The sequence below is a fragment of the Tiliqua scincoides genome, chromosome 6, assembly GCF_035046505.1.
Source record: "Tiliqua scincoides isolate rTilSci1 chromosome 6, rTilSci1.hap2, whole genome shotgun sequence".
Taxonomy (NCBI): domain Eukaryota; kingdom Metazoa; phylum Chordata; class Lepidosauria; order Squamata; family Scincidae; genus Tiliqua; species Tiliqua scincoides.
The window spans coordinates 16,238,726-16,254,576 of NC_089826.1; the positions used below are offsets into that span (position 1 = coordinate 16,238,726).

The 15,851-nt window shown below is 40.6% G+C and overlaps 1 protein-coding gene across 2 annotated transcripts in view; it reads left to right on the forward strand.

The window, feature by feature from the left end:
• Positions 1 to 15,851, forward strand: part of SMARCAD1 (SWI/SNF-related, matrix-associated actin-dependent regulator of chromatin, subfamily a, containing DEAD/H box 1) — a 74,051-nt gene that overhangs the window by 33,431 nt on the left and 24,769 nt on the right. Inside the window, exons 7-10 of one of the 2 annotated variants that reach the window (XM_066631684.1) lie at positions 3,983 to 4,074; positions 6,082 to 6,165; positions 6,525 to 6,609; positions 8,248 to 8,642. In XM_066631684.1, the coding sequence (XP_066487781.1) occupies positions 3,983 to 4,074; positions 6,082 to 6,165; positions 6,525 to 6,609; positions 8,248 to 8,642 (656 nt within the window). Of the gene's footprint in view, positions 1 to 3,982; positions 4,075 to 6,081; positions 6,166 to 6,524; positions 6,610 to 8,247; positions 8,643 to 9,235; positions 9,301 to 15,851 lie in introns of those variants that run through there. The other variant, XM_066631685.1, reaches the window with a different exon arrangement.

Here is a 15,851-nt window from a genome sequence, read left to right on the forward strand (position 1 = left end):
TGTTGGGCCAGTGCGGGCTCCAACCAATCTCCAGAGGGCCAGAGGCTCATTGGAGACTGGGAACTCTTTGAGGGCCGCATTGGGAGTCCTTGAGGGCCGCAAGTGGCCCCAGGGCTGGGGTTTGGGCACCCCTGCTTTAACTCAAGCAGGCTGAAATCCTAGATATTTTTTTTCCCTTGGAGTAAGCCCCATTGGACCCAGTGAGACTTACTTCTGTGTAGACATGCGTAAGATTGTACCTCTGAAAAAGGTATTTGGCTGAAGACCATAGAAGGACAATAGATTCAATTTATGATACATACTTTATGGGATACTTCAGATAGCTCTGAGTACCTTTAAGTGAATTCCTATGCACATCTACTCAGAAGTAAGTTCTATTGAGTTCAGTGAGACTTATATCCAAGTAAGTGTGCATAGGATTGCACTCTAAGGCTATTTTGTGGTATAAACTTTTTTTTAAAAGAAGTGTTCTGCCATAAGACTTCAGCACAAGAATTTTAGACTACACTACTGCTAGAAAATATCATTTATGTATGGAGCAGTAATGCATAGTGATTTGAAGACCAAGAAAAATGTGGAAAAATTGGGAAGAAATAGGGTTCTATTCTATTCCCTCTCCCCCAGTACAGGAAACATTGGTAATGCTTCCTAACAACTATCTAAGACTATAGTATTGGGCAACCACAATTCTGGTTTATTGCAGGCAAGTGCAATTCTCAGTTCTTCTCACTTGCTTCATCTTCCTCTGTCTTTTGCAGCAGGTGAGAAAAATTATTTTTGGAGAGATACATTTGTCCCTTAACATCAATCTTTACTGATAGCTTTTAACACTGTGATCTGTTAAGCAAATGGTACATGTATTTTCCAGAGAGTTGAAAGCAGTTTGAAATGGAAATGGTGGTTTGTGGTGTATGCACTCATTCCACTGATGCCAATGGTTAACAGGTGTTGCTGGTTTTTGCATTGGTCTTTCAGTTTCTAGCCAATACTGACATCTTAGTATGCACTGGAGACTTGTTTTAAGTCTAGATCAGTGGTTCTCAAACTCTCCGGGAGTCTGAGAACAGCTGGTAAGTGCTTTCAGGGGCGGGGACTGGGATGGGGGGTGCCCCAATGGCGCTGCAGTGATTGCGGTGCCACGGGCACCCAGGAGCATTTTCACATACCCAGAGCGATTATGCAGCCTCCCAGAGAGTCCTGGAGGCTCGCAGCCCCCTCAGCAAGCCTCCCCTCTGCAGCAGTGAGCTCCACTTCCAGTTTTGGAAGCTTTGCTCTAGAGCTTTGACTGTAAATCGGAAGTGGGCTCCGACTGTAGATCAGAGCTCACCACTGCAGAGAAGAAGCTCTCCGAGGGGGCTGCAAGCCTCCAGGACCTTCCAGCACTGTCAGGGCATCCATTTCTGTGTCTCTTTCCTTAAGGGGAAAGTACCCCTTTTATGCTTCAGTGGTGGGTTGCGACCCACCAGTTTGAGCAGCAGTGGTCTAGATCAGGAGTGCCCAAACCCCAGCCCTGGGGCCACTTGCGGCCCTCGAGGACTCCCATTGTGGCCTCAGGGAGCCCCCAGTCTCCAATGAACCTCTGGCCCTCCGGAGACTTGCTGGAGTCCGCGCTGGCCTGATGCAGCTGCTCTCAGCATGACAGCCAACTGCTCAGCCTCTCGTGTGAGCTGTGAAACGAGGGCTCCCTCCACTGCTTGCTGTTTCACATCTGTGATGCAGCAGTGGCAGCAAAGGAAAGGCTGGCCTTGCTTTGTGCAAGGCCTTTTATAGGTCTTGAGCTATTGCATGATCTCCATTCATTCATATAAGTTTCAATACATTTATGTAAATTTATTCAAATTTGAAATGTAAATTAATTCTTTTTTTCCCTTCCCCCCCCCCTGACACAGTGTCAGAGAGATGACGTGGCCCTCATGCCCAAAAGTTTAGACACCCCTGGTCTAGATGATTCAAAACATAACCAAAAAAAACCCCTTTTTTGTGTTTCCAACACAGATGATGATTTCTGTTTTCAGTTTTCTTCCTCTTTCACAATATGTGAACTAGGGGGACATCCAATGAAACTGACTGACAGAAGGTTTAGGTCTGACAAAAGGAGGTACTTCTTCACATAGCATGTAATTAGTCTATGTAATTTTTTTCCACAAGATGTAGTGATAGCCACTAGGTTGTATCATTTTAAAGGCGGATGAGACAAAAATAGAGCCCAGGTCTAGCAATGGCTACTAGTCCCAGTGTATGTGTGCTACCTGGATGTTGAGTGGCAGTATGCCACTGAATATTAGTTGCAGGGGGCAGTTGTGGGAGAGGAGTATGCCTTCCTCTTCTGTTGTAGATTATCTAGAGCAGTGTTTCTCAAACTGTGGGTTGGGACCCACTAGGTGGGTTGCGAGCCAATTTCAGGTGGGTCCCCATTCATGTCATTATCTTATTTTTAATATATTAGACTTGATGCTTCCATGGTCTGTGACTGCATTTGGGAAAATGTTACAGACCTGTACTTTTAACAAGCTACTACATATATTCTTTTAACAATATTAGTCAATGGGACTTACTCCTTGGTAAGTGTGGGTAGTATTGCAGCCTAGGATAGTTAAAAATGTTCTTGCTTGATGATGTCACTTCTGGTCATGACAACACTTCTGGTGGGTCCTGACAGATTCTCATTCTAAAAAGTGCATCCTGGTGCTAAATGTACAAGAACCACTGATCTAGAGCCAACTGATCTGCCGCTATAGGATGATGGACCATTAAGCCTTTGACCTGATCCAGCAGTATTTTTTTTTTCAAATTTTTTATAACTGGCTAAGAAAACTAAGAAGCAAGAAATTTATATACCTTTGGCTGCAGCACCTGGCTACTTCATCTCTAATTCAGGCTATAATGGTATTTATTGTCTGAGTAAAGCAATGACTGTAATCCTATACAAATCCTATACAAATGTACATGGAGATACATTCTGTTGGACTTAACAGGGCTGGTTTCTGAATAAACATGTATAGGGTGGCACTTCATAGGATTTATATTTTTAAGGTCGCAATCCTATCCTGTGCTGGAAAAGGCAAACCAAGGGGCTTGTGCTGTATCCCGCTCAGGATAGGGGCCCAAAGTGGCTCAACCAGAGGTAAGGGGAAACTTTCCTGGTAAGGCACCCTGGCTCCTATGCATCTCCTTGGATTTGTGCCACCTCCTGAGGTGGCGCAAGTCTGAGGAGAGTGGAGCAGCTAGAAGCCTCTCCGAGCTCCCCAGGAATGGTCTCCCAGCCCCACCTCCCGCTCCCCGCCTGCCCCAGGGGCCGCCCATTGCCCTCCCTCCACCCACCCTGGAACACCTCCTCCCCACCCACTCCAGAGTCTTGTATTGGCCAAGCTTGGCCGACGCAAGACTCGGCGCCTCCGTTGGCGCCTTATGCCAGCCTCCTAGCCGACTCGCAAGGAGACGCAAATGTGCCTTACGTGCAGGTTGGATTGCACTGCGCATTGAATAATTATACCAAATTCTATGAGTACAAGTGTATGAGCTAAGTTTTACATAATGTATTTTATACGCTACAAGAAGTAAATCAAATTTAAGTCTTATAAGAAAATAAATATCACGTATCTCAGTTTCTACAATACTTCTAATTTTTTCTCCATAGCTTCCAAAATTTTTTGGAAATTTTACATCTCTAGTAGAACAGACGAAGAGAGTTTACAGCCATAAGCTGTATTGTACTATGAATGTGATTTTAATGGATTTTAAACCATTGTGGGTTAATTTCTCCAATGTCCAGTGCATAAAAGTGCTTGTTTTAGATCCAGAAGTTAAGTCTGTGGGATTTGCGCGTTCTTAGCTAATTTTGACAGAGTCTAGTCAAAATTATTTTATAATAATTATTATTTTATATAATAATTTTGACTAATTGCCAAAACAACAGGAAGTGCTTTGTCATATAGAGTTTCCATTTTGGTTTTTATATCCCCCTACTTTTTTTGTTTTTCAGGTGGATCTAAAAAGAGGAAACTTGCAGAAAGTGCTAGAGATGATCCTGAAGGTAGTGATGACCAAAGTTTAAAAAAGAAGAGGCCTGATCCTGTAAGTTGTGGGCCATACACTTCGTACATGCAAGACCAATTTTCATTGCTTTACTGAGGAACTGTCAGGCATCTCCGCTGTATTTACCTTCTGAGTGAATTGTATATGAGATTACCTCTGGAGTTATAAAAATAAAACATGAGGCAGTCATCCTCAGTGTGTCCTAACCTTATATACATAAATTTTGCTTTGATGCCCAGTTTTGAAGCCACATCTCCAAGTTAGTTCATGGGGGGGGGGGGGACGGTTTGGCAGCTTCAGTCATCTAAGCTTTTTTCTATTAGTTTAAAACATTTTATTTGAAAAAAGACAAGGTTTCCAAACCTCATGTGCACTGAAAAAACTGACATTATTAGAAATATATGTACACCTTGGTAATATAATTTTTCTTTGACAGTACATGAATATTTTCCCAGCAATCCTTTTCATTGCTGAACCCAAGGCTGGATTTAGGCATAATGTGAAATGATGGTTTGTGGGCCAAATCCTATCCAACCTTCCTCCCCTGATATAGCCGTGCCAATGGGGTGTGTAATGCATCCTGTGGTGGGAGGGTAGTTATGGAGGCCTCAAATGTTTGTTCCCTTACCTCCAGGCTGCACTGTAGCTGCACTGGCTCTGGAAAGTTGGATAGGATTGGGCCCTGTGTTAAGTATAAATAACCCACATCATGGTTTGAGCTTCCGGATGGTCAGCAGACAAACCTGAGGCACTTTTTTGCTTTTTTCTTTCCCTCTACCGAGGATTTGACTTCATAAGTTGATTCCTGTTTTCATGGTACAACAGCATCTTTAGGTGGTGAAATGAACCCAACAGTGATTTATCAGTGTCTTTGAATTTCAAACAAGATAAGAAATTACAGTTATTCCCAGCATTGTGCAACCAGACCAATCTCATAACCTGGTTTGTTGCCCCCTAAAAACTCCAGTTTGTGGGTAAGCTTGATTTCAGGTATAACATGAAGCCATGGTTTTGTGTTATGTTTGAACCCATCATAAGTCTGTCAGCTGTGGGTTCCAAAACTTCCAAAGAGCTGCCATACTTTTTGTATAAACAGAAGGTCTTTCATTAAGTATACAGGAAGTAGAGAGCACTATTGTCCCCTTCAAAGTTAAATTCTCACAGATTTAGTTAAGTTCTTTTAGATTTTTACTATAAGTACCTAATTCTCTGAAAGGTGATATATAAAAAAGGAAAGTACTTATTCATAAGATTCACAAATGTGCTGGTGTTTGTATATACAGGCTTTCATATTACCTACTTCTTGTAATTTGTACTTTATATTTGTTAGCTATATAAGGTTACACCTTGGGAAAAAAATGACCTTTTAAGATTAACTCCCATACCCTTCGTTGGCCAGTTCAGTATTACAGCTTGGTCTTTGGGAATGCCCTACTAGTTTGGGAGCAAACTTATTTACTGTAAATCATAGATGGCCTCCAAACCAAACTGGATATCCTCTTTAAACCATGGTTTGCAATTTTGATTGGCGACAAATTGTGGGTAGCAAGGTGTGCCTCATTCAAATGCCATTAACCAGAAAGTGAAGGAGGGAGCCCATGAGTCTGGAGCATGTTTCTGATAGCCAAATAATGGTTTGGTTTTGATGTCTAAACAAGGACATTGCCTAGGACTAGCAGACAGCTATGAATATCAAGCTAACTCAGGTTTGCATACACAGTTTACACTTTTGCAACTTGCATGAGCCAATTTTCCTACCAAAGCCCCCTGAAAAATCACTGCAGATGGTTAGGAGGCTCGTTTCAGGAGCCTCCTAACAGGAATGGGCTTCTATTTTCCAGTACTTAAAATCCTGTTTCATTAGCATGTTAGAAATGTTAGGCCATACTTGGCTGCACAACTGTGGTTTCTGCACTTTGTTTTTCTTATTCAAGGCACAAGGATATGAATAGTGATGTCTATAGTACTGTCTTTTTCTACTTGGTGATCTTCTAATGTGTGGTGTGAGATGAATGCTAAAATAGATGTGTAATTTCTAAACCATAGTTGCAGAGTCCAGAAAACGAGTGGGGAAAGCGTGAAAATTTGGTAAGCAAGCTGCACAGAGAATTTCCCAGCTTGGATAAAGAGGTACGTTGCACTTGTCACAAAATACCTACTTCATATAACTGTCATGCAAAAACATAAATAGTCTTAATCATAGCCACAATTATAAACAGCCTCTCCTTTGTACAAGAATTCAAGTATGTCTCCTCGGAAGTTAGCCCCATCTGAGTTCAGTGGGACTTACTTCTGGGTAAGTGTGCTTGGGATTGTAACCAAAGTGTGTCTCCCTATTGGGACATCTGCCAAACATTGAGTACTTTCCTCTGGAGTAAACTGCTCTGGTTTCTGCCCGTAGATGTTGACTTGTGCACAGTTGTGATACAATCATGCAATTTACTAATTCTGTGACTATACAGGATTTCTTTTGCATTTTTCTCAACTAGGAACTGCGAGACGTGCTTCGGGAACACAACTGGATATTTCAAGAAGCTCTGGAGTCCTTAAAAGTATTTATGGAAGACCAAGAGGGTAAAGATAGGCTTAACATTAAAATATTTTATTTTCTTTAGTAGATAGTTTAATTATATCTTAAGAAGTTCAAATCCTTTTTTCCCTGTCCTAGTAAGCATTATCTGTCCTGATCAGTTGCATCTTATTGTAAAATTTATTTGGGAATAGTAATGTGGAAACACATGCATTCTTTACCATTAGGGATTTTGTGGTGGAAGTGTAAAAGAAGAGGAACTAACAGTGCAATCCTATGCATGTCTTCTCAGAAGTAAGTCCCATTGTATTCAGTAGAACTCACTCCCAGGAAAGTGTGCATAGGATTGCAGCCTAAAAAAACACTTAAAAGGTTGAGTGAAAGTTGTCTGGCTTATGTTGCCAGAGCTTTTGTAATTCTGCTTTGCACCATTCAGTCTCTCATGGGTTGTACTATTGAGTGAGCACCATAGAATCCTGTGGGTTTTGCTTTCATTCTCTTTGGGCAGGGACTTATCCATGCAACCTATTTCTTCAGTTTTCCCCTCTGTCTGCAGCCCCCCTCCCCACACTGTATCAAATGCCACCCTGGAGTGTTCCTTAACCCTCAGAACATGCATAGGGAGAACCCAGTAAGTTCCTGTGCATGTCATAGCAACTGTAATGGCTCTCTGGATCATAGCCATTCCTTGTCATGTTTCTTCTGGTCTTTCTGTCCTCCACAGATGTACAAAACAAGTACAGCAGTGTGGGTGTTCTTTTTATTGGAATCAGCTGGCTCTGTTTAATGCCTTTCTTTCTACCTCTGTCCGTTCCTATTATTATTACTGCCATAATACTATAACTGCTAAAATCATCTAGATTGTAAACTGTTCTGGCAGGGACTTTTCTTTTTTATTTTTTGTAGTCCTCCATACAGATTCAAATGCTCAATAGTATCCTTCCAAGAGAGATTAAAAAAAAATACTATTCATACTGTAGGAAATGGTGAAATTTCTAAACTGCCTAAACAATTTCTAAATGATATTTATTGCTCCTGTGATATGTCAGAACTGTCAAAGGACTTGTCGGTAAATAAATAATCAGAGGGAGGGAAAGCTGAAAACAACATGCACATTAAAAGTTGTGTATTGATGTACTGAAATTTCCTAATAACCACAATGAATAAAACCAGAAGGTGCTTCAAATAACTCATAACAGCAGCATGTTTTGCTGTTGCTGAATTGTGCTATGTGATAACTATATTAGCACAGATTTTGGTAATAAGTGCAGAATAACTTTTTTATGATTAAACTGTCAACAAATATCCTTGGGGACAAGATACTAGAATTAATTCACGTGTAATTTTTTTTAAAAGGCTAGTTAATACTCTGCTTTAACTAGATAAAATTAATATGGAAGGCAGATATCTATTTCTGGTTTTAGAACTCAGGTCCCTGTCTTTATGGAATTCTGAGAATGACATTTATGTTTTTTAATTGGGATTGTACAATGGTTTGTAGTGAGTGGTTTTGTTAAATATCCTAGTGGTACAGTGTGGTTATGGGAAAACTGCCAAATACTGGATAAACTGTTTCAAAGTGAGAAAATGGAAGTGTATTTCAAAGATAGGAATGAGTATCTTGCAATTTTCCCCCCTAATCCTTTCTATTTGTAAGTTCTCTGTAACTTTTTTATGTGCAGAGACACAATATCCTTCCAAAAGTGAAGTTTCAAATGGAAAGGAACTGTCCATAAATAACACCAATCATCACCAGAATGACACTAATATGAAGTTCAGACAGAAATCTTCCACAAAATCTCAGAATGGTTTCAGAAAAAAAGATAAAAAGAAAAAAATTTGGAGTACTAAGAAAGACATGCAAGATGTGGAATACGAGTCTGCTTCAGAAGCCGGTAGCTCCCTTGATGAGGACTACAGCAGTGGTGATGAAGTGATGGAGGATGGTTACAGAGCTAAAATACTTAGCTTCTTGCAGGATGCTTCCCTGGGTGAACTCATGTTGATCCCACAGTGTTCTCAGAAAAAGGCTCAGAGGATAATAGAACTCCGTCCATTTAATAGCTGGGAAACTCTGGTAAGTCTGCATTCAAGTGTGTGGGTTTTTTATATTATTATTATCCCCAGCATGTAATATAGTCAAGGATGACTTAAATTCAAGAAGGCAATCATGGGTGGCCTTTTCCTGATTAGGCTAAAACACTATGCTTATTCTAAGCCAATAGCATTTCAAATAGTGTCAGATGACCTAATTCTGAATGAATTAAGGGGTGATTTTCCTGAAAAACTCAAGCTGATTGGCTGGCATTACTGTCACTCACTGTTGAGCACCGAAACTTGGTTCATTTCACTGCAGAAGAGGAACTTGGAACTTTCATTTGGGAAGCTGTTGTTTGCTAACCTGTTCTGATCTGCTGTAGCTGAAAAACCATGCAGAAAGCAAGAATGTGGCAGAACGTTTCCTGCAATAGTTTAAGAGAATCAGCAACCAACTTCCAGGGTTACTCCATGATTGAAGACACAAGGATGAATACTTTGTTCCACCATTTGAAGAAACCTAAGGTTTCTTTTTGTTTCTGCTGCTATTTCTTCTTGAAATCATTCTATCGTGTGTCTTAACCTTGGTTTTGCTAAGCAACGTGGCCATTTTATAGAGTACAATAACTTTTATTTTCAAAAGCAAAGCATCAGGAAACCTTAAGATATATGAATGAAAAGAGAGAGCATAGCTACTGGTGAGTACTTGGAGTACTGTCCCAAATTTCAGTACCTTTTGTTTTTAGAAATGTTTTTCATTATTAAGTCCTTCAAGCTGTCTGTGTTCCGGAAAGTGAACAGGCTCAAGACTGAGTTGTGTGACTTTGTGATTAGAAATAAGAAAGAAATAGAAATAGAAAGAAAGAGATAGATAGAATAGAAAGAAAGAATTAAGAAAGAAAATAGAAATTAGAAATAAGAAATGGAAAGTCTGTAAAATTCCAATTTTCTCATTCTGTGTGGGGCTTTTTTGTTTAATGTGTGATTTTAGAGAAACAGCAGTAGATGGGCCAGTTAACTTTTACCCAGTTAGCTATTCTGATGTGTGCTTTTTTGCAAAAAATAAGAAAGTAGGGGGAAAGTTGCATTTCTTATATCTTTTAAAAACATTACTGTTACCATTTTAAAAATTTTATATATTTTAATCATGCTGCACTGTTTATCTATGTAACCATTTTCTCGTATTAGACCATAAGATTCCTTGGTCAGATTTTTGGAAAGAAAAAATACTAGCCATGTGTATTTGAAAAAGTGTTAAGTGAAAAACACAAAAGTACAAGTTTACAGGGACGTGGCTGCAGACGGTTTTGCCTGAAGCCTTTCACTTCGAACAGAACATCTGCCCCTTTCTAAACATGTTGAGCTTTGTCTAAACGGATTCTTTGCAAAAGTATTTGCTAAAGGGCTCCCGCCCTCTGCAATGGTTTTATAGAATTAAGTTGTGTGGGCCTGTTAAGATTGAAATTCCCTTTCATGAAAGGGGCTTTTGTCAACCTCTTAAGATCTACATAGCTGCTGTAATTATATTCCCACAGTATTAATAAAATGCAACAAATAAGAGATTTTGCAGGTTTTAAGAAGGAGTAGCAGCTAAATGTGCTTAAGGCAAATTATATTGCAGCCCAACATTTTTACTACTAACATAGTTTTTTACTTCAAATTTTAATTCCAGTCTTATTTGGCAAAAGTCATAATTAAAGAATTCCAGCCTGTTTTCTGTAGAGGCATGTTAGAAATCTTTAATTTTATTTCTCAACTTCTTTTTCTCACATTTAGAATAATGCTAAAAATAACCAAAACTTACTGAGCATTACAAAGAATTTTTTAAACAGCTCCCAGTGCTGTTAAGAGAATAAATATTGCAAAGCAGGATGAAAATGAATTAATAATTTTATTTACATAGGCTTGTATACTGTGATTAGTAGTTCTGCTGCATCAACAGTGCACTTATACAATAAAATTTGCTAACAAAGTCTTCTTGGGATAGTATCTCTAAAGTACAATATAACCTCAAGCTTATGTTGGTAGGGTGTCTACTATAGCAATTTTGTGTTTAAAAAAAAGTTATTTTAAATAGTTAAATAATAGAAAGAAACCCTCACTGATTAGAAAAGTCACTAACTTAGAGGTTGTACTGAGTTATATTCTGTCTAAGCATCATTGAAATGAATGTGACTTATGTTAGCTACTGACGTGTCTCACTGATTTTGGTGATGACATTTGTTTTCTTTTTTTTTTCTACTCCCCAATTTGTTGTGGGGTGGAGAAGATGTGTCCAGAAATTTTTCAAGTGGCATTGGTGCTAAGAACAAAGCAGTGCAGCTTATGAATGAAAATCTTTTAAAACTGGGCTAAGCTTTTAGTAGCTTTTGTTAAATACATGAAATCTAGAAGCAGAAGTCCCTTGAATATGAATGGTTACTGTTGCTTAAATACCACTTCAGGAATGTGAGACTGATATGTATGCTGTAGCTTTCAGATTCATGATGAATATGTGATAGGACAATGCATGCAGGAGTTGAAGTTTTGTTGAGATCCCATGACGGTAGAGTTGAAATTCATACACAAATCCATTACCTCCTCAAAAGGCCAAATCTGATAGGAATGAATGGAACTTGGTTGTGAAGCTCCGATCCATGGCCTTCTGAGATGCACTCAGGCTTTTTAAAACATAACAGTTCAAACCAGTTACAGATGGGAAAAGCACTGTGGCTGGTAGAGCTCCTCCTTTGCATTGGAGGTTCAGTTTCCTACATGCCCAATTAAAGAAAAATAATTCAGATTGCAGTGTTAGGAAAGGGTTTGCATGGGACCTCGAAGTGCCAGTGCCATTTGGTTTAGACAGTATATAGGACTGGTACCATTTGTGGTGGGCCTTTAGACAAAGCCCACCCATGGACCCACCCACCCCTGAGGGCTGCTGCTGGCACTGGATATTGGAGCTTCAGGGGTCGGCTAGGTGGGCCCTTCAGTGGCTTTACCTTGATGTTGCTTGATACCATCCCTGCTGGGCTAGATGGACCAGAGGTCCACCTTTGTATAGGAAAGTTTCTTATGTTCATAGTTGAGCACTTTCAGTTCTATTGATTTTTTTTAAATGGAAGAAAGTTTTAGTTACTGAAACATAAAAGCATTTCACTTTGGCTGGATATCAGCCATATGTCCCAGTTGAAACATACATACTATGCTATTCCTGCCCAATGTTGCACATACGCAACAGGGATAAAATGTGTACACCTGGGGGCTGGGCAGAAATGGGTTAAATCTGAGCTGCTTGAGTATAAACCAGATATATCTTACTATTCATGAGGCTCGTGCTGGAAAACTGCTGAAGGTACTTCTTGTTGCAACTTGGATGTGGATGTTAACAATCTGACATGAAATAGAATGGGTGGTTTTTTTTGTAACAGATGGGTTCACTTCAGGTGTATTATTTAAAAATGACAAGCTTTATCTTCATGCCAACAAGAGCTTTAGGCATCTGGAATAATAATTAAAATTTTCTAATGTGGTATTAAAAGTATCTTTGTGAGTTTAAAAAAACTTTCTGCTCTTGATGGCTATGCTCTTAAAAATTAAATTATTTTGTAAATGTTTAAACATTTTCCAAAGGGCTTCACCAAAATTGCTGAATCAAAGTTATACCTGCAGCCCACTCCTATAGTGAAGCAGCACAGGTCTGAGTGTAGGTATGCAGTGTTGTATGTCAGCAGATGTTGGCACACTGACAGCCCCACTGGCGCAACAGCTGGCAAAAATTGGGGTGGAGATGTAAATGGGATGTGGGCAAGATGAAGAGAAGCTAACATATGCCATTTCCAAAGGCTACTGAAAAAACTGCACAGTCAGGGAATTAGAGGACAGGTCCTCTCATGGATTGAGAACTGGTTGAAGACCAGGAAACAGAGAGTGGGTGTCAATGGGCAATTTTCACAATGGAGAGAAGTGAAAAGCGGTGTGCCCCAAGGATCTGTCCTGGGACCGGTGCTCTTCAACCTCTTCATAAATGACCTGGAGACGGGGTGAGCAGTAAGGTGGCTAAGTTTGCAGACGACACCAAACTTTTCCGAGTGGTGAAGACCAGAAGTGATTGTGAGGAGCTCCAGAAGGATCTCTCCAAACTGGCAGAATGGATAGCAAAATGGTAGATGCGTTTCAATGTAAGTAAGTGTAAAGTCATACACATTGGACAAAAAATCAAAACTTCACATATAGGCTAATGGGTTCTGGGCTGTCTGTGACAGATCAGGAGAGAGATCTTGGGGTGGTGGTGGACAGGTCGATGAAAGTGTCTACCCAATGTGCGGCGGCAGTAAAGAAGGCCAATTCTATGCTTGGGATCATTAGAAAAGGTATTGAGAACAAAACAGCTAATATTATAATGCCGTTGTACAAATCAATGGTAAGGCCGCACCTGGAGTATTGTGTCCAGTTCTGGTCGCCACATCTCAAAAAGGACAATAGTGGAAATGGAAAAGGTGCAAAAGAGAGTGACTAAGATGATTACTGGGCTGGGGCACCTTCCTTACGAGGAAAGGCTATGGCGTTTGGGCCTCTTCAGCCTAGAAAAGAGACGCCTGAGGGGGGACATGATTGAGACATACAAAATTATGCATGGGAAAGATAAAGTGGATAGAGAGATGCTCTTTACACTCTCACATAACACCAGAACCAGGGGACATCCACTAAAATTGAGTGTTGGGAGAGTTAGGACAGACAAAAGAAAATATTTCTTTACTCAGTGTGTGGTCAGTCTGTGAAACTCCTTGCCGCAGGATGTGGTGATGGCATCTGACCTGGATGCCTTTAAAAGGGGATTGGACAGGTTTCTGGAGGAAAAATCCATTAGGGCTTACAAGCCATGATGTGTATGTGCAACCTCCTGATTTTAGAAATGGGCTATGTCAGAATGCCAGATGCAAGGGAGGGCACCAAGATGCAGGTCTCTTGTTGTCTGGTGTGCTCCCTGGGGCATTTGGTGGGCCACTGTGAGATACAGGAAGCTGGACTAGATGGGCCTATGGCCTGTTCTTATGTGGGGCTGTTCTTATCCCGGGCACCCTCCCTCATGATACCCTTCCTTCTGCAACAGATGATAGTGAATGCCAAGTACTCCAACCATTGCTGTCTGCACAAACACCTGGAGCCCTTTCAGAACAATACTATTTCCATGTGGGCCAGGATATTCATATTCATTTCTCACAGAGTTCCAGTGGAATGCTCAACCGTGGGGGGGGGGGTACTAACAGGGTACTATTGCATGTGCACCCCAGTGGTAGCACAAACACCAAGCACGCATCTCAATCCAGAACACGTGTTACTCATGTTGCTGGCTGCTCCTTGTTACTTTCTCTGTGTTTCTCCTTGCTCTCCACAAACAGCTGTCCCATAGGCAGAGGCACTTTGACACTAAGAGGAAGCCTACTGCCTACTTGCCCACAGTGATCAGTCTGAGCCCAGCTGCTACTCAGTGAGGTTGCTGACCTGCTGTTTCCAGTCAGGCCCTGTGGCTTTGCAGTCTCCATCATAGACTGTGAACCAACAGTTGCAGCTAGACCTCACTGGTTTCTGTTCTTTGCTTTTCTGTCAGACAGCTTGCATTGGCACAACAGCCTTGCTAGGAGGAGATGGTAATCACTCCTGTGTGTTTCTCTTTCACATGCTATTCTGTCTTTGGGACTGTGCCATTAAAACTTTGGCCTGATCACAGTTGTTGTCTCTTCTGTTAGTAGTTAGGAATTCCTTCTTCCCTGACATAGTTATTTTTCACCACAGCTGGCCTCAGGGTGACACTCTCCAGGGGAAGGGCCTCTCTGTTCTCCAGGTCTGCAAGAATCCTCACTTGGGTTCCAGTGGTGCTGGTGGGGAACTCTTCAGTGGTCATGAGCCCCCTTCTGCCATGCTATCTAAGGCGGACAGTTGCAGGGGAACAGAGAGAGCGGCCTCTTGACAGTCATGCCAGCAGATATCAACAATGATGCAAAGGATACAAGGTGTATATGAGTGTGTCTAGATGGGTAGGGCACTGCAGATGGGTAGTAGCCCTGAATCACATGCAAGTCCAGCAATTGGCCAGTGCGATGCTCCCTCAAGAGATAGAAATACAGCAAATAAAATAAATAAATAGCAGTAAAGTGTGAATCCTCAATCTACAGCCTGATAGAGTTCAATCCACTTCTGAAGAGACATGCTGGATCAGACATGCTGTGAGATAGTGGCCCACCAGGTGCTTCATGGAGTGCATTATGCTACAAGATACCTGTATCTTGTTGCCACTCCCTAACATCTGGCATTCAGAGATAAGAGGTTATCTCTGAATGCCAGATTCAGGGCGTTCTCCCTTCTCTTGTATAGAACAGACTACTCTCTTAGTACAAGGTTAATATTCAAGGAGAGTCCCTTCTTAACTTTTGAAGATTTTTTTTTCTGAGTTACATTCAAGGGCAATAAGGCAAAGCCTCATTATGAATCTACACCCTAACAAAGCAAAAAGACCTGTTAATCCCATATATAGTGGGTACCATTAACTTCTTTAGAAATAAAATAGATGCTATCTCATACCTATTTGCAATAATGGGTGCAACAAAAGACTTTTGACAGCCTTGGGATTAGGAAAATATTAGCTTGTTTTGAATTCTATTTCTTGTATCCTTGAATCACTTCTCTGTTAAAACAAGTGAGAAAGGGTGGTTCTCTGGTGCTGGAGGCGGTCTGAGAAAAGTGGCCAGGTTGCTGACAAGTATGTCCATGTTGATTGTCTTGGCTTTGAAAATGCATTTTCCCCCTTTCGATGTGGGAGGTGTAGGAACACAAAGACCATGACTGTTCGTGTCTGTCTTTGGAAATGATGTTGCTGTATATTGTGGCCTTTTCTGCGATGATCCAACCACTTCAAAATGGTTACACAGCTCCCAGTAGATCTGGAGTATTTCCCAGAAATGTGGTTCATTTTTGATTGTATGAAGCCGCTAAATTGTCTTAATATTTCTAAATGGAGATTTGACCATAGGCCTTCCTTATTTACTCATACATACTTTGGCCATATCACTACTTGGGTTCTGTACATATTACATGAACATATTAATAGTTCTTAAATATTTAAATAATTACTATTTAATGTGTTCAATTGTAAGAAATTAAATGAATCTGTTTCTGTTGTGCTCCGAGTTCAATTACTGTACTGTACAAAAGGTAAATAATACTTCTTGTAATACAAAAGTTTTGGGTAGCTATAGAAATCAAATCCTCT